The following is a 23,636-nucleotide window of genomic DNA, read 5'->3' as shown; positions in this document are numbered from 1 at the left end:
TCTGGAGAAGCACCAATCAGGGTTGGGTTATAAAAAAATATCCCAAACTTTGAACATTCCCAGGAGCACCGTTAAATCCATTATTAAAAAATGGAAAGAATATGGCACGACCGCGACTCTGCCTACAGAAGGCCGTCCACCAAAACTCAGTGACCAGGTAAGGAGGGCATTAGTCAGAGAAGCAACCAAGAGGCCAATGGTAACTCTGAAGGAGATGGAGAGATCCACAGCTGAGATGGGAGAAACCGTCCATGGGACAATTATAACCCGGACGCTCCACAAAGCTGGGCTATGGAAGAGTGGCGAGAAGAAAGCCATTGCTGAAAAAAAACCCATATCATATTTTGCCAAAAGGCATGTGGGAGACACAGCAAACGTGGAAAAAGGTTCTCTGGTCTGATGAGACCAAAATTGAACTTTTTGGCCGCAAAACGCTATGTGTGGCGCAAAGCCAACACTGCTCATCACTCTGAGAACACCATCCCCACGGTGAAGCATGGTGGTGGCAGCATCATGTTATGGGGATGCTTTTCATCGGCAGGGACTGGCAAACTGGTCAGGATTGAGGGCAAGATGGATGGAGCCAAATACAGGGAAATTCTAGAGGAAAACCTGTTTCAGTCTGCAAGAGACCTGGGACTGGGGCGGAGGTTCACCTTCCAGCAATGACCCTAAACACACAGCCAAAGCTACACTGGAGTGGTTTAAAAACAAGAACCTGAATGTCTTAGAATGGCCCAGTCAAAGCCCAGCCCTCAATCCGACTGAGAATCTGTGGCAAGACTTGAAAATTGCTGTTCACCAACGTTCCCCATCCAACTTGACAGAGTTTGAGCAATTTTGCCAAGAAGAATGGGCAAAAATTCCAGATGTGCAAAGCTGGTAGAGACTTACCCAAAAAGACTCACAGCTGTAATTGCTGCCAAAGGTGCTTCTACCAAGTATTGACTCTGGGGGGTGAATACTTATGCAACCAACAAATGTCTTTTTTTTTGTTTAATTTTGTGTCACAATAAAAAAATATTTTGCACCTTCAAACTGTTAAGTATGTTGTGTAAATCAAATGGTAAAAATCCCAATTAAATCCATTTTAATTCCAGGTTGTAACACTACAAAATGTGGAAAAGTCCAAGGGGGGGGGGGGGGGGGGGGGTGAATACTTATGCAAGGCACTGTATGTGTGTGTGTGTGTATATATATATATATATATATATATATATATATATATATATATATATATATATATATATATATATATATATATATATATATAATGAAAAAAGGAATGAAAAATGTTACATATAAAAAAAACACAGAAATACGTTACAGTCAAATTAGGTAACACAAGATTATATATATTCAGTGTTTAATACTAGAAGTTGATGACTAGTAAAGTGATTTGTTGCTTACACTAAATGCTATATACAAAAATCAAGATTTATGTTATAGTGAGTTATATGTCATTTAAACTGCTTTGTATACCAGTCATTTTAAAACAGTCATGTTATATATCATCAAGGAAATGATGTTGAGATATTTTTTGGCCAGGTTCCTGTGTGCAGCCTTAAACTATGCTAACCTCCTGTTTTGTTTTAAAACATTATTATTGTTTTGAAACATACATTACATTATCCATAAGCTTCCATTGTCCTCTTCTGAGGACAGACAGATTTGTTAACTATGATACACCTTATTGATCATTGAGCACAACCTTTTTCAAATTACAGTAAAACAGGTCTAATCCAACTCCTCTACATCTGTATAATTTTCCATGATCTTTGGGCCCTGACAAAATACCTATTGAAATAAGTGGTGTGATACCCTCTACAATCCGGAACCTGGCATGATTTTTAAGTTTCTTCTGCCTAAAATCAATGTAAATCTAACTGTGCAATCCAGAACTGGGTCATGTGATTTTTCTTTTCTAAGTATAAAACTAGTATTCAATTTTGATTGCAGTTAATACACAGCAAATACATGTTTAAACATCCACAAAATGAGCTAAAATTTGCACTTATCAAAAAAGCTGATCATTAGCCTAAATCAACACACAAAGAGCTGTGAAAAACGTAAAATCACAAGAAAAACAATTTTAGACATTCTGAAAAGATGGCTACAGTAAACACAGCAGAGAAAACCTGAATGCAAGCAGAAAGGGTTGTACAGGTTTTACTGGAAATTAACAAAACTAAATAAATCATCCATAATTCAACTGCAATAGGATGAGAGTTGCTCTGGTATATTAGAAGCACTGGTTTCCGGTATATAGTGACATTGTCCTTTTTTATTTTGGATAAGTCATTGTACTCCCAATACTTATCTTAGAGAAGCAAAGAACAACGGTTTATCAACTGACAGTGGAAAACCAAGGAAGCAGTGGTAGTCTTTTTTGTGGGTTTAGAATGCTTTTATTTTTACTTTTAAAAATCATTGCTTGTCGCTATTGGTCAACTTTAATTGCACCTATATGTCCAGTATCCTGAAATGAGGACATCCTATAACTTAGTGTAAGTAGCGTGGTTCCAACAAATATAGCCTTACACATCCCCACGTGTTGCAACTGTTCAAATAATGTACCTGTAATTTTTCTTTTCATTGTTAACATCCTGACAACTTTTTACACTTATAAGTGTTTCAAAGCGCTATTCAAAATGTCTGCTCTAGTGCACTTGGGTTTGAGATCTGTCCTGTAAATCACTGCAGTAAGAGCAATAAAAAAATACAAAAAAACACCAAGTACTCTGGCTATTCTGTTCCATACCACATCATGGATCGTTATTGCTGTGTTACCTGTTTAACAGTGTGGGCAATAATCCTTGTACTAACAGCGCACTAGAGTGGCCATTTTGAAAAGAGCTTTGAAACAGACTTTAAAGTTATAAGTGTAAAAAATTGTCAAGATGTTAACAATAAAAAGAAAAAAAAATACAGGCACATTATTTGAACAGTTGTAGCAACACCTGGGGACGTGCAACACTATATTTTTTCGGAACATCGCTACTTACTCTTTAATGTTTATACTACAGTATTTCAGGTTGAGAAAAACAACCCCCAATCACAATTTTTTAAACAGCTGTGAGTGGAGCATAGGCTGTTATGGTGAAATCCTAACCCTAACCTTCTGAAAACAGCAAACCCATAGTAAATGTAATACGTGAAATACACATATAAGAAAACATAACAAAACAAATAGGAACTCCATTAATGAGGCGATACTGGGAGGCTGCTTACAGTCGCTCCCGGGGGCGGGCAACAGAGAGAGTTTGCATGGGCTGCCGCGAACAGGCCCCATAGGCTAACGTTGGCACATTCCTGCACTAGCGGTGAGCCTTTGACAAGGCAATTCAAGGGATTTAAGGGATTCAGGGGATATCTGGGATGCACCTGGACTAAAAGTAAGGACACAGAGCCAGGGGCGAGAAAAGGTGATACATTGTATTTGATTATTTAAGGGGAGCCTGCAAGCTCTTTGGGGCAGAATTTGGGGAAGCTTGCTGTGAGTGTTGTGTGCAGTGTAACCTAATTTCCGGGCTGAAACTACAGTCTCCTGTTTGATCTCTTCTAACCCTTTCACTGTTCCTGAAAAACTGGTTCGCTACAGTGTTATACACTAGGTATGCAAAAGTTACGAGTTTCCCAAACCAAAATTGACATTTGCATAAAATTCCAGAATGAACAATACCGAAAAAAGAGAAAACCGAACCAATTTTTTTTGTACAATGAAAAATCGTTGGTAGTCTCAGCATTGTGCAGGTGGCATTTTCGGGAACTCATTGCACACTTTATTGCATGAAGACAGTTCATATTAACATCCCTTATTAATTTTAATATGATATTATAATACAAAATGATGACAGAACTTATCTGATTGCCCTCAGTAGGGATAACCGCAGCTTCCTACTTAGACTGGGTGTTCATACTATATGTCTAAGGCGGTTTTCTTTCTTTTGAAAGATAGTGTTGCTAGTACTAGCAGGCATACGCACTCAGCCTGTGTACCCTAACTTAAACGTTTGTTAAAAAAGCATATTAAGAAGTGAAAAGCTGAAGCTGGAAGTTGTTGAATCTGTCCTTTCTGTTTAATTACTCAGTGTAGACCTAGTCACAACTAAATAATGATGATAAACTGACTGAAACAGCCAAATTAAACAGTATTAAAAGACAGTAAAACATTAGTTGATATCCCAAACCGTTGTGAAACTGGAATAAGTAGTAAACTGGGCGAAGCTACAAAACAAGTGAAAGGGATACTGTGGACAGATATCTGAAAGCCTTGTGCAGATCAGTTCATTTTGATTAAGGTAGCACCATTATGTGCATGTATTGAAATTAATTTTGATTGTCTGATTACTTTGCTGTTGCATTCTATTGGCATATTGAGACATGTATTATTGTAATAGCCATAATAAACCAGCATATTAAATGCAAACTTTGCATATGTTTTTATGGAGGTCTGGCGGCATCCCGAGTTCTAGCTTTAGTTTACATTTTCTCATCAGAAACTATTTTGAAATGCTGCCATATATCTCAGTTACTTTGAAGCCAGAACGTTGATTTGCATGTTGATTTAGAATCCGCTGCAGTAACAATGGAGGTACCAGGAAAATAATACATACAAAAGTTTAATGTCTCTTAATACAGTGTTTGATTCTTTCTACGTTGTGTCTAATTGTATAATAAATTGTTATGAATGATACAATAACACTGTAATATGCTTATTTATCACAAAAAAAAGGATGTAATCATGGAATGTTCCATTCTCTTGGCTGCTCATATGCTGTTCGGTTTTCGGTTTTGTATCTTTCATTTTGGTTTTAATGAAAACTGATTGGCTGTCAAAAACAGCTGAAAGAGTTGACAAAAAAAAAAACGAACCAATCATAACCAGCTTGCATCCCTATAATATACACACATTGCCACACAGCTTCATGTTTGTATGATTCTGAAGTTGGAAATTGACTGCATAAGGCTAAACATGAATATGTAGGGATAAAGCAATACTTTAAGAAGCAATATTAGTTTTCAACAATCTCAGCAATCTATTCTGCAGGCATACAGAAGCTGCGCTATAGTAGCAGCCTACAGCATTCAAGACATGTCTTTTTTGCAACTCATGAAAGTCAGAAAAAATAATACAATCATATTTTCGAACATTGTACTGTAGCAGGTAATAAGAAGGATACTCTAAAGAATTCAGTTATCAAATACAGTGAGGTGATCCCAGGGATTTCAAAGGGTTTTGGGATGGGTGCGTTTACACCTCATTGCCGTTGGTTAATGTATTAATAAAAATTGCAAAACAAAAAATGATGTCATTTTTTTATAATGGCAAATTTGATTATTTAAATTAGTAGTAAAATGTTTCAGCTCTGCATAAATGTGACTGAAAGAGCTTAAAACAACCCTTAAACAAGCTCTACCCTTGTTGAACACATTCTATTGTATTTTGGTTAGCGTGTCTACAATTTTGAACAGACTTAAGCACATGCAGAGATAAATATGCTTTATGAATAAGCGACTAAAAATAACCATTGGATTTTGGGCACAGTTGTTTTACAAGCATCTAAGAGATAAACATGCTTTATGAATATGGCCCAATATTTCCCATAACAGTATCAGATGCTCTATATAAACCAGAATATACTCCCGTCAAAGCTTTTTAATAGTGTACTTAATATATGTTTCTTTTAGAAATTCCTTTGATATTTAGCCTTATTGCACATGTCATAACTAGTCGTGCATAATACCAGGAACGATTATCTCTGCATCAAGTCAAAGCATTGACACTAGATCATATGCAGCAGATGGGAGATGGATAAATCTAACTTTTGAAACAGGCCAACCACTCTGCTTCATGCTACGCTGGCACGTACAGTCTGTTCGTGCATCCGTTCCAGAATGCGATGGATGCTGGCAAAGCTGGGCCTGTCCGTTGGGTGGGTGCTCCAGCAGAGACGCATCAGGTTGTACAGTTCCAGCGAGCAATTCTCTGGTTGGGAAAGGATATTGCCATCTCTCACGTAGTAAATTACTTCTTCATGGGCCATGCCATAGTAGGGCTGCATGCCATTCGAAAAGATTTCCCACAGCACCACACCGTAAGCCCAGACGTCTGACTCAGTAGTGTAGCGGTTGTAGAATATGGACTCCGGAGGCATCCATCTGATGGGGATGGCATCGTTTTCATTGGCTTTGTAATAGTCTGCAGAATATATGTTCCTTGACAGCCCGAAATCAGCAATCTTCACCACCATGCTCTCCCCAACTAAACAGTTTCGAGTGGCCAGGTCCCTGTGCACAAACTTGCGCTCAGAGAGATAAGCCATGCCCGCTGCCACCTGTTTGGAGATGGAGAGCTGATCCACACAGCTGAGAGAACCTAACTCTGACTCGGTCGAGGTGCTTCTTCCTGACAAGCTGGTCTGGCTGAAGCAGCGCATCTGGTTTGGAGAACACCTGCGCAGATACTCATTCAGGTCCCCGTGCGCCATGTACTCAAACAGCAGGCACATAGGCTTCCCCACTGCACACACTCCTGTGAGAGAAAAGGGCCAACAGGAGGTTAGAATTCACAGTGTCACTCAGTATACAAGTTTTAGAACAAAGACTGTCTTGTTATACATAATCTACTTTTCTTCATCAAATGACATTTATTTTATATCTACATTTATGTCATAATTAATTTCTACTTATATGGTATCATGCTATGTGTGTTCTCTCCCATTCTCTTGCTTTGTTTAGATTAAAGCCTGGCTATCCGACCCGAACCCAAAGGGATCCGACTATATGTGTCGGGTTCGATTCAGGTCGGGTGTATATTCTGTGTCAAGCACGGGCTTGGGTCGGGGCCAGGCTGGGCTGGCTCAGTGTTTTATTTTAGCGAGTTTTTTTCCTCTTGCAAATGCAAATGCCTCCTAAAATTACTTCTGCCTTATCATGGATCCCACGTGAGCAAAGCATAAAGTATGAAGCGTGCAGTGAGAGGCGTCTCTGCGTTCTCGTGTTTATGCTGTAAAAGATACAGCCAAAAAGTGATTCTACATTATTAAGTATGGAGGCTGTTGATATAAAAAGAAAGCTGTCTACTGGAGAATGTTTAGCGGTGGAAATTTCTGTCGCTGGAAAGGGTACTTGCCCTGCAGCAGGGCCAAGTCAGTCGTACATAACTTTGTTTGTACAGACCGAGAAAAACAGTGTGGAGAAAATTACAGGCTGGAAAACATCGCCCCAGATGTGTTGCAGTTTAGGGTTGATTTCCTTCGACCATTTTACAAAGCTTAGAGAGAATTTGAGGGAGACCAGTATCCTGCATTGAACCTGGTAATTCCATGGTTTGAGAAACTTAAATGACATTGTTTTCACCAGTTTTGGTGTCCTCCAGTGGAAACATTGTTGTTGTTAAAACTCTGGCATTGAGTTTAAAGTCTGGTGTGATATAATGACAAGTCATCGACATATAATTTGATGTTCAACAGTAACTTTGCTGTTTTTTAGCTAGGTTTATCCAAACAAGATGCTATATGTCTGTATCTGAGACTACCAACCAAGTAAAATGTTCATCTAACTGGATGCTTTGCTGAGAGTATTTGTTTTCTTTTTAATTTGTGTTTTGACTCGAAATATGCTTTCTGTATTTCAATAGCATGTTTGATATTATTTATGGCGATATTGGGGTTGGGTCGGGTATGAAAAAAAATTTAAAGGTCTCAGGCTTGGGTCAGGTTCGGATTGGCCGTTTTATTTTTATACCCGAGCTGACCTTTAGTTTAGATCATTATTTAATATGTTTTCTAACCACTCCAGCTAAAAAAAATAATTTCAAAACACAGGGTCTGAACAAAACTAAAAGCCTGAGCTTCTGTAAAAAAATAAGATGCATAAAAGTCTTCCCTCTAACCCAAAGTTGCCACAGTTGCAGAAATTTCAGTTGCACAGCTACATAAGCATACAAATGTGCCTTTTATAAGGGTTGATGCAGACTATATTCATGTTAATCCCTAAGCAAAATGCAATTACCCTCCTCTACAATATGTTTACTACTTGCACTCTTACACTAGAAATCAGATGTATTTTTTTTATATATTGACAATTATAAAATATGTCCTCTGTATATCACTGTGAGAAGATAAAACAAGAGTGAATATCCCAAGGAATAGAAGTGATCACAGAAAACAAACACGACAATTATACAGGAAAAACAAGAGATGGCTAGCTACATTAAATACAATGGGCTTGAGTCCAACCATGATAACATTGTTTGCTGTGCTACATTTACCAGATTTTATTTATAAAAAATAATACATGTGTACTCCTGATCCTATAATGGAGCTATTGAGAAATAGTATAATAATTGAGCTACAGTGCACCCTTCTCTGTAATGCATTTGGAATTCCAGTTTTTGATTATAGCATATGAACTCGTGTTACATTCAGACTTTCATACTGTTAGCCCATTCATCATAATCCTATTCAAGTTTAAATGTGTTGTGCATTCCCTTCCTGTATAATAATGACCCCATTTCCATGCATTATGCTGGAATTCATAGCAATTTGTTAGCAACTGGGTTCAAGGGCATAAACTCAAGTTCAATCTATATGTGCTGTACCAATGTTAATCTTGAAAGCAGGAATCATTCAACCTTAAAATATAGAGAATTTATAATACAGCACAGTTTCAGGGAAGTCTCAGAGACTGCAGCCCAATTGTAAAAGACCTGAAACACTCCACATACACTGACTTCGTCCGAGTACCAAAGCAGCAGACATGAGGTGAACCCCCACACATGGAACCCCACACTAGGTACTTGCCTGTAAAATCAATGACGTGTACTGAAAGAGGGTACTTCTGTGCAAGAAAGCGTGTGAACTGTTAAATGTACCGGAAAGTTTATTAGCAATTAAACTACCTTCCTCTTGTTCTGTACATTTAGGTGGAATTGGCAATGTTGGGAGATGCACTGCCGCTACAGACTCTGTCCCTGTCGGCGAGATGAGATGAGGTTAAAAACTCTATAACCACGAATGCAGACGAGCCCGGCTCTTTTACATAATGATTAAGACGCTTGCTTGCGGTATGCTAGGTCGTCGGTCTGTGCCCTGTTTCTGATGTCTGTTTATATTTAACATTGCTTTCCATGGCTTCCAACCTCTCAATTTCAATTTGATTTCGATGAAGTCAATCTTAACAGTTACAAGAATAAATAGCAAAAAATATATACTTGTGTGTGTGTGAAGTTATTTAATAGCTGTATATAATCCATTAGGGCTAAATTACCAGGATGCTGGTAAAAAAAAAAAAAATCTCCAGCAGACTGTGACTATGCATAACTTTTATTTATTGCATTTGTTTCTTCAACTAGCTCATTTAAAAACTCCAATGCTTGATTATCCAAACTTGGAAAATAGATTTTGAGTAAATGTATCCACTTTTATCATTTAAAAGTTTAAATCTGCTTTGCTTTTGTATTTCAGCTTTAATATTCTGTTTTCCACAGTGAAGAGTTATGTCATCAAAGTAAATATGCAAAAGTATGGCCAGTGTGCCCACAGAATGGGAGTAGGTCTATTGCAAAGAAAAGTTAGCGTTTTTAATTATTATTATTTATACTTAAAATTGTGCCAGTGGTAGAATTTCAGGTTGCTGCCCTTTGTAGACTTGCAGAATAAAATAAAAATCTGCAACTTGAAAAAATTATGCAATATTTGCAAGCAAATTTTAGTTATTTTTGTTAAACTAACAAAATCAAACTAATGCAATTAAGTCTCTATGCTTGAATGGACTGGCCCAGAGTTGCGCACGTTCAATTGGGTAATGTTTTAAAATGAAGAATCTCTTATGTTCTGGGTCAAACTTACTGCTATGAAATGTATATATATTTGAACTATATATATATATATATATATATATATATATATATATATATATATATATATATATATATATATAAAAATCAGAAAACACCATAATACATTATCAATGTTCACTTTTAAATTCTGTCAACTTAGTATATTACACCATAATATCAAGTCCTTATAACTGAGCAGTAGTGTTTAGCAAAAGAATGCAGAGAATGAACAAAATCCATGCATGTTGAAATTGTATGGTATTCATTAGCAGGCTATTAAAATCAAAATCTGACAGACAAATTGACACATTTCTTGCTCGGTTAATCTTCAGGTCATTCAAAATACTATACAAGCTGGACCACCCATTCAACTTTTTCAAACCATTTATTGTTCAAACTATTTATCTCATCAGGTCTTTTTAATTGCAACATAATAAGCCAAGATCGGCTTGAGAACAACGTCTGCTTCTTTTTCCCTATCCACAAAACCATCTAACCATTTAATTATAACTGTAGTATAAAACGGAGTATCCAAATTAATGAAACTATCCTTAGCTAAGCATCCATTCCTTTTTTAAGGTATAAAGACACATTTTCTTATGGAAAATATTAACCAAATATAACTCAAATGGGTCATGTAGATCAATGTCCTATTTGCTTTCAATGTTCAAAGCTGGATGGACTGAAACATTAATATTAAAGAAACAAGGCCAAATGTTGATGTCAATTAACCATATTTTCTTCATAGAGCTTTCTGTATGTAGGATAATATGTTTTTTTTTTTTTAGGAATTATCGTTAATATTGTGTAAGATTCCATATTTTAATATTGTGTAAGTTAATTCCATAAAAATAACTGAAAGCACACAGTACAAAACATCATATTTTAAGGTTTAATTAATGTAAGTAAAGCGTTTTAAAAAAAAGCTGCTTGGACTGCAACTGCTGTATATCACAGTGAAATCAGCTGTCGTATGACATAGCGAAAGAATAGCAAAGTGGAAGAATTAAAAAAGCTAGGGGAGCACAGACAATCAGGAAGGCATGGTAGAGTGTGGCTAATGTATATTATAAGTATGTACAAGTGGTAAACTGGAATATCACTATGCAAATGTTCTAGTGTAAACTTAAATAAGTCTACTCTGGTCTTTATAAATTGACTCTGCAATCTATAACTATTAGCCCTGTAAACAACTCAGATCATTTTCAGGTTACAAGTAAGCCTTTGACTGGTGAGATATTTCACCAAGATGCAGGGCCCACTAGAGGACTGGCGTGTTAGTATGTGTGGTAACGACAAAGTTTGGTCAAGCTCTAACTACCTACCTATAGCCAACCCACAACCATATGTAATAAAATATCCCCATTACCAAATTAAAGAAACCCTGCATAAAACAGCATAACTGTATTAATAATTTGTTACCTAAAAGTTTGACAATGTTGGGGTGATCAAACTCTGCCATTAGAGCTGCTTCCCTCTGGAAGTCTGCCTGCATGTCTGCCGAGGCCTCTTCCTTCAGCATCTTCACAGCCACCATTGTGAAAGGTTCATGAGGAAGTAATCCAGGGGCCCTTTGGGAGAAATACACAAAAACATTAATGAGGAGAGAGATCTGTGCATAATAATTTTGCAATAAAAATATTCTAATTGCATTTGAAATTGCAATATTCTGACCAAACTTTTGGTCCCTTAATGGAATTGTTATCCAGGTTGAAGTTCTCATTCTTCACAAAGAGTGTATTACTTTACCTCTACTGGCAGAGCTCTACCACTTCTTGCAGTAGCTTGCTAAAGGACTGGTCAGAAGAGAGGGCAATTGATGTCACCTTAAATTCTCTTCAGATCTTCCCTGTTAAAAGCTGGACTAGATGTGAACGGTGTTGTGGCAGTATAAAGGATAAGGGAGTTCAAGTAAGTACAGGACATGTAAAAGCCTTGGTTATTACCACTTTAAATGGATAGAAAGTTTAGTTTTTACATTTGACAAATAATTCTGAATGTTTAAAGAACAACAGGCTTTATACACTACAAAATGTGGAAAAGCCCAACAGGGGTGAATGCTTATGCAAGGCACTGTATAAACAGAATATGTTATAATCAGCTTTTCTGTGTTTTTTTATTTAGATTTAATAACTTATAATACGTTTGTGTTCGATGGCTTCCTCTAATCAAGTTGAAATACACTCTCAATTTGATTAGAGGTAGCCACCGAACACTAATAAACATACATAATAGCAACTTATTTTAGGACTTCCAAACTCAATCACTATCAAGGCTGACATGAATGGTCAGCTTTCGCCAGTGAAAACAACTATGGGTGACAAGGGTGCTGAGGTGCTTTAACAGATTAAGTACAACTAAGGATCTGCCTCTCCACAGCAAAAATGATCCAGGGGGAAAATACACTCTTGCGGTAATAAATGTAGAAACGAGAGAAAGAGAAAGCAAGTCTGTTGCCAGTTTTGAGTTCCAAGTATTCCTGGTGTAGGCTGATCTACCCCAGAACAACATTTCCAGCCGATCTCAGTTAAATGTTAACAACTTGGACACGACAGCTCCTCATTAAAAAAACAAAACAAAAAAAAACAGCATGTACTTTAAGTAAATATTTGTATTAAAGAGAATAAGGAGGTCATTAATGAAATGAAAAGTAGACTCACAGCTGAGTAAAGATGGCTGCCATTCAGAAATAATTTAGCAAGTCATATGAGCCAGCCACCTCCTTTCCTGGAAGTCTGTGTGATCCCTTTTTGGTCTTAAATGAAGTAAACACTACTGCTAAGTTATCTATAGATTCCTTGCCAGCCAGTTCTAACAGAGTTGTCTACAGGGAAGTTTTAGACTGAAACTAATGTACAGCTGGCTAATTTAAGTATTAATGTCTCTATTTTGGGAAGATTGCATGCAATATATATAGCCCCCAGTTGTATTCCCAGGAGTATCCATATCCTGAGCAAGGGGTGTTGCAAGGATGCAAGGTTTAGAGGGAAGAGGGGGCAAAAACTATATTGATATTGATACTGGATGGGTGGTAGATGTCTGAAAAAATATATCCCTTGTTGCAATCTTCCCTAAAAATACTTAAATTTTTAAATTGCCTACGAGACACTTTCCCATACACACCAGAAGCGACACGGAGGCGATGCGACAGGTTTGAAAATTGTCAGATCTATACAACTGTTAAAAATTGCTATTGACAACCTATGAGCAAGACTAATACATATTCGTCAACATGATGTAGTAATTACGAGTGCCTTCTCTGACTGTATTTCAACACATATGGCAATAAATCAGGCTTATCTAGTTCCTTGAAATGTACTCCCATATATTGTCTTTCAAATCTGTATCTTTATAATTGTTATGATCTTTGTCATAAAGCTCTGGGTATTATTGGCATTACTGTTTTCTCTGTCATTTTGGATACTGCTTCACCCTGTTGGACCACATGCATTGAAGCTGTTCTCTGATTGCTCAATGTCCTAGTTGATGCGCATCAAATCGCAAAAAATAGGATTCAATCCTATTTATTTCGCGTCGCTCCGGTGCAGGCCTGGTGTCGCTCTCGCGTCGCCTGTCGTGTTGCCTCTGGTGTGAAAGGTACTTATCAAAAGTATAGGTTCTATTTATTTTGACGCATCACTGCACAGATCTGCTTGCCACATCTGGTGGGTAGTAGCCTTTAACGTTGCTTTTTGACTGAAACATACCTGTACTGGCAATGTCGCATCACAATAACTGGCTTCATTTTGCATAAATCTTCACCAAATTTCTGTCATACACTCCTAGCCTCATATAGACGTTTTACATTGATTTGGCTGTATTCTAAAATAATACAATAAAATGCTTCTGGACCAAGTCAAAACTGCCCAGACAGAGCATTAAAACAATGTGAAATTTCTTGAAAACTAGAGCACTATTACTGCGTCTCTACAGTCTATATGATTTGTGCGTGCAGGTGATTTTGTAAACCGCAAATAGTACATTTATTTTAAAAGAAAATATTCACACAACAAACTAACTGAAGAAATAGGATACATATTTTCTAGCATAATGTGTAGGCTAGATAAAGTCATAGTTTACAATAGTCTTTAGCTTTGATGCGCATCAACTAGGACATTGAGCAATCAGAGAACAGCTTCAATGCATGTGGTCCAGCAGGGTGAAGCAGTATCCAAAATGACAGAGAAAACAATAATGCCAATAATACCCAGAGCTTTATGACAAAGATCATAACAATTATAAAGATACAGATTTGAAAGACAATATATGGGAGTACATTTCGAAGGAACAAATAAAAACTACAATCTAATAAAATAAACACAATCTACTTGCATGTCTAGCTAATAATCTCCTTAATAATTACCTGAAAATGTCCCAATATATATGGAAAAATGATTTTATGAAAGTGCTGTTTAAAATAAAACTTGAAACAAATTATTCTCCAATAGCAATATATCACTGCTTGTATTTCTTGTCAAACTGGATGTGTTTTATACAGTAAATGAAATACCAACAACATTCTGAGCACTGGGACCATGGGCGTTATTTCAGAAAAATTTGGGGGGGCAAAGTTATGTCCCAAATAGCATCACGAATGTGAAAAACCGGCAGTAATTGTGCCAGTTTACAACGAGATAGCGTGCTGCGCTTTGTCAACATCATTCTTATTCTGAAAATAAATTATATAAAATGTGCAACACAAGTATTTGGAAAAGAATGGCACTGGTTTATAACAAACTAAAATGTCATTCCACTGAGGCCTGGACCAAATCAGAACTTTGACCCACCCGCTAATCGCATATTACAAACCCAGTATTAATAGCAGGTTCCTTCTGGGGGAGAAGGAATAACCTTCTGACAATTAGCGGGTGGGTCAAAGTTTTGATTTGGTCCAGGCCTAAGTCTCATTTTATAGTAATAAAATGTGTAACGTTATGGTCATCGTTTTCATTTAAATCTTTACAGTGGGTAAAGGCTTTAACGTTAACTGAACTGCTCTGTTCTCAGCTTTCGATATCCCAGTTAAGTAAACATTTCAGTTACATACTATAACTACTGCTACAATAAACACATAGCGGTACAACATCATGTTTTAAAACTGTTCTACAGTAGCAGCTAGGGATATTAGACTACTCTCATATTGCTGAAAAAAAATTGTCATGCATGGGCTTTACAATAAGAGCCAGGGGTAAGAAAGCAGTTTAACTTATTTTAGAGCGGCCATCCGAATGCATCTCATCAGATTTGATACATGCTTATATGAGGTGCCGTTCAGGAAATAATTCATTGGTTAATTTATGAACAATATGGTTAATTTATAAACAGTATAGTTAATTTATTTTTAAAATGGTTAATTTACAAACAGTATGGTTCATTTAAAATGGTTAATTTACAAACAGTATGTTTCGGGCAGCAGTGTGGAGTAGTGGTTAGGGCTCTGGACTCTTGACCGGAGGGTTGTGGGTTCAATCCCCAGTGGGGGACACTGCTGTTGTACCCTTGAGCAAGGTACTTTACCTAGATTGCTCCAGTAAAAACCCAACTGTATAAATGGGTAATTGTATGTAAAATAATGTGATATCTGTATAATGTGAAATAATGTGATATCTTGTAACAATTGTAAGTCGCCCTGGATAAGGGTGTCTGCTAAGAAATAAATAATAATAATAATAATAATAATAATAATAATAATAATAATAATAATAATAATAATAATAATAATTTACAAACAGTACGGTTAATTTATGAACAGTATGGTTAATTTATTTTCAAGATGGTTAATTTTTAAACAGTATGGTTAATTTATTTTTAAGATTGTTAATTTACAAACAGTATGGTCAATTTAAACAGTATGGTTAATTTATTTTCAAGATGGTTAATTTGTAAACAGTATGGTTGGGACATTAAATGGCACTGTGAAGGACACCCTTGGGGTCCTTACTGTTATACCATATACAGAGATGCCAACGGGTATGATTTGGCTGTAGCAGCTACTAGGTTCTGCTACAGTGTTACGTCGAAGGTTATAATACTACGATTTTCAATAAATAAATAAATGATGGATATTCTCTGAACGTTTATGAAATATTATTTCAATACCATGTGTGTGTTTTCCTGTTTAATTTTTTTTTTAAATTAATTATTTGTTCTTAATACTGTAATTCGCTGACAGTTTATTTGTGGCATTTTAACTGACATACTAAAAGCTCTGAGTTGTGTTGCTTAGTAACCGGTTTAAGGGTCCTTCAGAAACTGCTGTGCAAATGTCGCCTTGCTATCATTGCCTGTTCAAATTCCTTACCCTTGTATACAAATCTCTCCATAGTCTTGCCACCCCCTTATCTGGCTGCACTGATCACCTACTATGTGCCTCCATGTCCCTTACGCTCTCAATCTCTGTTGTCCCTCTCTGTCCCACCCTCGCCCTGTGCCCAATCCCATTTCCGTTCCTTTTCCCTTCTTGCTCCCCTTCATTGGAATAGACTCCCACTTATCAGAAAACAGTCACTCACACTGCGTAGTTTCCGCTTCTCCCTCAAAACGCATCTCTTCTCCCTAGCCCATCCTACTAATACTCCTGGACCCTGGCCTCTTGTTATGACCCTGCTTCCCTGACTCTGACCTAGCCCCTGGCCCTCTGCTTTCATATTAGCATTTAATTGTATCTCCCCACCATAACCCAATAACTTACATTCTTTCTTCATCCATTTTTCTTGCTCGTACCATTATGTTTAAATTTGTAAAGCGCCTTGGTTAAAGGCGATATAAAAATGTAAATAAATAAATAAATACATTTTTAGGGGCTAGCAGCCAAAAAATCCCTTCGCTTCGATAAATACATATGGGTGACATAGAGGGAATCCCCCTCTGTGAGAATCAACTTTGAAATAAGTGGCTGTGGCGGAGTGTCCCGCCCCTATGTATTATTATTTGTATTTTTGTTTGCGGCGCGGGTAAAAGCGCTGCGTCTTTTATTATTATATTTAAAAACCCCGTGAGGATGCATGGCTGATCAGCTACTGATTATTTAACTAGCTGACAGTCATGCATCCTTACCAAACGCGTGCAGACTCTGGCCGAGGGGTAATAAGATAATTAACAACTAGTTAATCCCTCGGCCAGAATATATAAACCTGCAGCTCTCTGCACTCGGGGTGGAGTGTACAGAGGAGAGTACTGGGAGCGGAGAGAGCGAGCGAAAAAAATAACGACAGTTAAAGACGACTGCTAAACAGTATTTGTTTATTTGTTTGGCCCTTGTGCCTTTTTGTTTTGTGTTTTGTTGTTTTGTTTAAATATTTTGTCTTGTTTATTAATAAATACGCTGAGTGCCATTGCACTCAGCTTCAACCGCCCATCCATTGTTTTGGTTTCTACTTCCTGGTCCGTGACGTCACCACTGCGAGCCAGACTGTCACATATGGTGTCCTGCGTGGGACAAACAACGCCTCCAACAGCCGGACCAGGAAAGGAAAGGACGTTTTTTTTGTTCTTTTTCAAATAGTGTTTTTTTGTGTTTGAAAAAAAAGAAAAAAAAATGGATAAAGTTGATGCATACATGAAGAGGTGGCATGAGCATCAGAGGGAGTTAAAGGAAGGAGGGGCTAAGTGGTGCCTCGCCTGCCTGGAGTATGGACACCTCCCTGAGGTGTGCCCATATGAAGACCCCCTCTTTGTGCAGGCCTTTGATCGAGGTGAGGTGGAGACTGTGGTGGAGTGGATCCACCTGAAGGCCATTCCATCGCCGCAGGTGGATCAGGAAACCTGCCTCACCTGCCTCAAAGGGGAGGAGTGGTGCTTTGCCGTCGGCAAGGTCGGGCACAAACCACCCGACCAACCCCCTCCGTGGCAGGAGGTGGAACAGCTGGTCCCGAAGAAGGGAAGGAGGGGCGGTGCCAAGAAGGCAAAGAAACAGGCTACAGCGCCCGGAAGGGGGGAGCCCGAGCACCCAGAAGGGGGGAGCGCGAGCATCCAGCGCCCAGAGGGGGGAAGCCCGTGCATCCATCGCCCAGAGGGGGGGAGCCCGTGCATCCAGCGCCCAGAGGAGAGGAGCCATTGCTGCTGTCTCCAACGCCAGAGGGTGAGGAGCCCTCGCCGCTGTCTCCAGCACCAGGAGCAGAGCGACAGGAGCTGCCTCTGCCTCCGACACCTCCACCGCCAGGAGCAGAGCAGCAGGAGCTGCCTCTGCCTCCGCCACCACCACCACCAGGAGCAGAGCAGCAGGAGCTGCCTCCGTCTCCACCACCGCCAGGAGCAGAGCAGCAGGAGCTGCCTCTGTCTCCACCACCACCAGGAGCAGAGCAGCAGGAGCTGCTTCTGTCTCCACCACCGCAAGGAGCAGAGCAGCAGGAGCTGCCTCTGTCTCCACCACCACCAGGAGCAGAGCAGCAGGAGCTGCCTCTGTCTCCACCACCGCCAGGAGCAGAGCAGCAGGAGCTGCCTCTGTCTCCACCATCACCAGGAGCAGAGCAGCAGGAGCTGCCTCTATCTCCACCACCACCAGGAGCAGAGCAGCAGGAGCTGCTTCTGTCTCCACCACCGCAAGGAGCAGAGCAGCAGGAGCTGCCTCCGCCACCTCCACCAGCAGAGGGTGAATACCTGCTGGTTCCGCCTCAACCGCTGTGGGAGGACTGCTTGCCCCTCCCACCTCCACCAGCAGAAGGTGAATACCTGCTGGTTCCATCTCCATCTCCACCAGCAGAGGGTGAATACCTGCTGGTTCCATATCCACCATCATGGGAAGGACTGCTCCTGCCCTGCCTCGCATCACCCAAGGATGCCTGCCTCGCTTCGCCCAAGGATGCCTGCCTCGCTTCGCCCAAGGATGCCTGCCTCGCTTTGCCCAAGGATGCCTGCCTCGCTTTGCCCAAGGATGCCTGCCTCGCTTCGCCCAAGAAGGCCTGTCTCGCATCGCCTGGGGCTGCCTGTTGCTCCGCATCGCCTGGGGCTGCCTGTTGCTCCGCATCGCCTGGGGCTGCCTGTTGCTCCGCATCGCCTGGGGCTGCCTGTTGCTCTGCATTGCCTGGGGCTGCCTGTTGCTCCGCATCGCCTGGGGCTGCCTGTTGCTCCGCATCGCCTGGAAAGCCACCAGTTACAGGGTACGAGGGAGAAGTGGAGCTCCTGCTGCCGCCTCCATGGCCAGGGGCTCTCCTCCCGAGTTCGCCTCCCGAGGGTCCGCTGCTGCTGCCGTCGCCTCCCGAGGGTCCGCTGCTGCTGCTGCTGTCGCCTCCCGAGGGTCCGCTGCTGCTGCCGTCGCCTCCCGAGGGTCTGCTGCCATCGCCACCCGAGGGTCCGTTGCTGCTGCCGTCGCCTGCCGAAGGTTTGCAGCTGCTGCCGTCACCTCCCGAGGGTCCTGTTTTGCCTGGGGTCGCTACCAGTCCTGCCATGCGGCAGGAAATACTATGGCTGGAACCCCATGAAGGGGAACTGCTGGCCACGGAAAAGGGGGGGGAGGTCAGGAGACCAGCTCCCCCAGCCGCACTTTCGTGACAGGAAATACTGTGGCTGGAGCCCCGTGAAGGGCAGCTGTCAGCCATGAAGAAGGGGGGGAGGTCAGGAGACCAGCTTCCCCCGCAGCAATTTCGCTGCAGGAAATACTGTGGCTGGAGCCCCGTGAAGGGCAGCTGCCAGCCATGAAGAAGGGGGGGAGGTCAGGAGACCAGCTTCCCCCGCAGCAATTTCGCTGCAGGAGAAAGGGTAGCCGGAGCACCACGGAGGGGAGCTGCCGGCCATGAAGAAGGGGGGGCAGGGAGGAACCGGCCTGTGCGTCGTCCACTGGGACGCTACAGTTGTTTGGGTGGGAGGAGGACATCTCACCGTGGCCGCCACCTTTGGCCCGTTGCTGCCCCTGTTCCTGCGCCGGGACTGCTAACCGGGACTTTGGGGACTAAGGGGGGAGGTGGCCGAAAAGGCCATGTGTGCTGCGCACAAGGGGGGGCATGTGTGGCGGAGTGTCCCGCCCCTATGTATTATTATTTGTATTTTTGTTTGCGGCGCGGGTAAAAGCGCTGCGTCTTTTATTATTATATTTAAAAACCCCGTGAGGATGCATGGCTGATCAGCTACTGATTATTTAACTAGCTGACAGTCATGCATCCTTACCAAACGCGTGCAGACTCTGGCCGAGGGGTAATAAGATAATTAACAACTAGAATATATAAACCTGCAGCTCTCTGCACTCGGGGTGGAGTGTACAGAGGAGAGTACTGGGAGCGGAGAGAGCGAGCGAAAAAAATAACGACAGTTAAAGACGACTGCTAAACAGTATTTGTTTATTCGTTTGGCCCTTGTGCCTTTTTGTATTGTGTTTTGTTGTTTTGTTTAAATCTTTTGTTTTGTTTATTAATAAATACGCTGAGTGCCGTTGCACTCAGCTTCAACCCCCCATCCATTGTTTTGGTTTTTACTTCCTGGTTCGTGACGTCACCACTGCGAGCCAGACTGTCACAGTGGCCCAAAGCAATTTTACCCTTGAAATACCCCAATTACATCTGTGGGATGCGAATAAGAAGTTGACTGAATAAGAAGCCAATTTCAGCATCGTGTTGTTTGGTGAGGCAGAGACAGGGATACGAACCGGATTCTTTTCTGTTCCGGTGTTGTGTAATATTCTGCATCCCCTTGAATTCTGCATGCCCTGACTGATAGGAAATGGGCAGCTAAAGTAATTTCCTGCGCCAAGGAAGCAAATTACATATTTAAGGAATTTCATTCCAGTCCAGTAAAGGCACATTGCGGGATTATAAAAACTTCTGATGTAATTTCCTAGCATTATTGCTGGCCAGCTATGAATGCTGACATATAAAAATGGGTAAGTGTTTCTTTTGTGTTTGTATGCATTTATACCTTATGTTTGTTATAATTTCTAAAAAAACATGTTTTATGCTTTATAGCTGCTAAAAGCTATCTAAATGGTAATAACCTTTGCAAACAGTAATTTATAAAGAGTTTTGTATGGGGGCATACTAGATGCCAAAAGTTTAGAAATGTAGAAATGAAATGCAGAATTAAATTTTTGTTTTAAAATGACCTTCATTTTGCCTGTAATGCCTAAATCTGTTTCTTCAGCAATACAAATCAGTACTATTTTTTGTTTCCATTTAATTAGAACTAATTTATACGGCTGTTTACTTTAAGTTTCTGAATGCCAGAAAAGGAAGATAAGTATCAAGGCGCCTACAGAACACTGCACAATATTGGTATATGGACTTTTATTTTCCATTTAATTTCCACCAAAAAAAGAAAGGTATTTTGTTTTGCAGTCTAACATGTATTATTATTATTATTTTGCTAGGTCAATGAACCATGGGAGCTGCTGGGTATGGACTTCATTGGCAAACTGACCACAATTGTAAGAGACAATCAGTACATCTGTACAATAATAGATTACTTCACTAAATGGACCAAAGCCTACCCTTTAAAAAGCAAATCAACTATGGCAGTAGCTGATTGCATTGTTATTCTATCGTTTTGGAGCACCAAAACACATTTAACTGACCAGGGAAAAGAGTTTTGCAACAAGGTAATAGAACATTTAAAATAATATAGCCCTGACATTTCATTTTTTTAACCCTTTGCGGTCCTATGTAGGACCAGGTCCGACATTACAATTTTTCCTTTCCGGTCCGATGTCAGACCCTGTCCGACATCATCAAAAAGACATCAAGCACAGATCTCTAGTTGTTTTTTCTCCGGAAAAAGCTGAGAAAAGCTTTCAATGGCCGATTAAGTCCGATAGAAACCGAGAGAAGCCGAAAAAAAGGAGGTGGATCTGAGCAATACGCATAGTCCCTTCACCACAGACATAACACGGACATAAACAAACAAGACAGCGCTCAAAGAATATCACTGACATTTGCCAAGCTTTTTGAGATGTTATAGTAATAAAATAATGACTTGGATAGCATTATTGAGGAGTTTGATGATAAAATGAGTGATCAGGAGATGATTTATCAGTATGCACTACTGTGAAGAGATATGTGATAAATACAGCAAACAAGGGGTGGGGCGGGGCTGGAGATGCAGTACTGAGTGTCCTGTTGATATGCAGTGCCTTTTAAACCTGTTTTACTGTGAATAAAATTACTTTTAAACAGTGCGTGTAAAATAAACAGCGAGTGTGAAAAGGTTAATATACCTCCCTGTGGCTGGGCATGCCTCTCCTTCCTCCTCTCTCTTTTATACACTGTACGTTTGTATACTGTATTTTTCAAAGTCTACTTCAATTTTTTCAACTTGTTCAGCATAAAAGTCCTTGTCGAAGGATGCATGTTCTTCCTGCTTCTTCGCTAGGCCAGAAAAGTGTGTGAAAACTCCCTTCTTGATTTGAGCGCTCCACAATCTGAGCTTCCTTCGGAACGCATTCACTGATCCAATTAGCTGTGTCAAAGTTATGTCCTTCTCTTGAAGCTAAAGGTTCACGGTGTTCAGTTTAGAAGTCAAATCAGTAAGAAACGTTAAATCGGTGAGTCACTGTTGATCACTGAGCTCTTGGTAGTGTTAATTTCTTTCTTCCAAAAACGTTTTTTATTTCTGGAAGGAGTTCCTGAAAAGGCTCCAAAACTTTTCCCTTGCTGAGCCATCACACTTCTGAATTCAAAATAAGGTCACTATACTGCACATCAAGTTCAGAGAGCAGTGTCTTGAACAGTCTGTGTTGCAGTGCCCTGGCTCGGATTGAATTGACAATCTTCACAACTACGCTCATGACATGCTGACAATTGAGTACTTTTGCGCACAAAGCCTGCAGATGGATGATGCAATGATAGTTAAAAAAAATCAGGAAAGTCAGGGTCGTTATTGCACATAGCAATGAAGCCGATCTTCTTTCCTAGCATTGCAGGTGGACCATCAGTTGTTATTGACACAAGTTTTTGCAGAGGGGCATCGATCTCCTGTAAAGAATGCTTAAAAGCCTGATAAATATCGTCACTGCATGTTTTGTCTGTCAATGGTACAACAGCCAGTATGTCCTCTTTCACACTACAATCCTCAAAAACTGCCCTGAGAAAAATGCATAACTGTCGCATACATCTGTTGATTGGTCAACTTGTAGACTGAAAAATTTGCAGCGCATTAAATCATGTTTTAGCATGCATTGCTTCAGTCCTCCTTGTTACCGAATTTCCAGAGAGATAAATATCTTTAATTGCAGACACAATTTCAGAATGGCTTTTAAAGTCTTGAAACAAGGTTTCAGAAGCCACAAGCATGGCTTCCTTGATGACCTCACCATCTTCAAATGGTTTCTTGTTCTTTGCAAGAACATGCACAATTTTGAATGATGCAATCGTAGCTGCTTTAGACTTACTAACATGTTTCTTAAAAATAGATTGTTGAGAGGTCACTTGCAAACTTCTTGTGGTGTGTGGTAAAATGTCGTTCAACGTTGCATCTCTTCGCCACACTGACATGTCCGTAACAAATTAAGCACACACACTATCCGTGGGAGCTTGGCAAGAAAAAATCTTCTTTAAAGTTGTATGTGTACGTTCTTGCTCTCTTTTGTGGAGGACCTGTGTCACGGTAGGCCATTATTAAAATGTAAAGCTCTCTGTACTTCTCTTTCGCGCACAAGGAAATACAGTTCAGAAACCGAAGCCCCATTGTCATGGGAACGTGACGTAACACATTCCTAATGCGGATTGTATAAATTGCCTGCCACTCAACTGGTACTGTGTAATGGGCGGGGAGGTAGGTAGGGATTATCATTATGTTTTTTTTTGTTTTTTTTACCGTAATACGATTTGAGATCGGAAATGAAAAAAAAAAAAAAACATATACGGTATATTAT

The 23,636-nt window shown here is 40.2% G+C and overlaps 1 protein-coding gene across 1 annotated transcript in view; it reads right to left on the bottom strand.

The window, feature by feature from the left end:
• Positions 1 to 2,385: 2,385 nt before the first annotated feature.
• musk (muscle, skeletal, receptor tyrosine kinase) overlaps positions 2,386 to 23,636 on the bottom strand; it is a 92,921-nt gene continuing 71,670 nt past the window's right edge. Inside the window, exons 16-17 of the mRNA XM_058997095.1 lie at positions 11,267 to 11,415; positions 2,386 to 6,535 (exon numbers count right to left, since the gene is read on the bottom strand). Coding sequence (XP_058853078.1) covers positions 5,853 to 6,535; positions 11,267 to 11,415 — 832 coding nt within the window. The 3' untranslated portion in view covers positions 2,386 to 5,852. The remainder of the gene's footprint in view (positions 6,536 to 11,266; positions 11,416 to 23,636) is intronic.

This window comes from Acipenser ruthenus, chromosome 2, assembly GCF_902713425.1.
Source record: "Acipenser ruthenus chromosome 2, fAciRut3.2 maternal haplotype, whole genome shotgun sequence".
NCBI classification, from domain to species: Eukaryota; Metazoa; Chordata; class Actinopteri; order Acipenseriformes; family Acipenseridae; genus Acipenser; species Acipenser ruthenus.
This window is presented reverse-complemented; position numbering and strand designations above follow the sequence as displayed.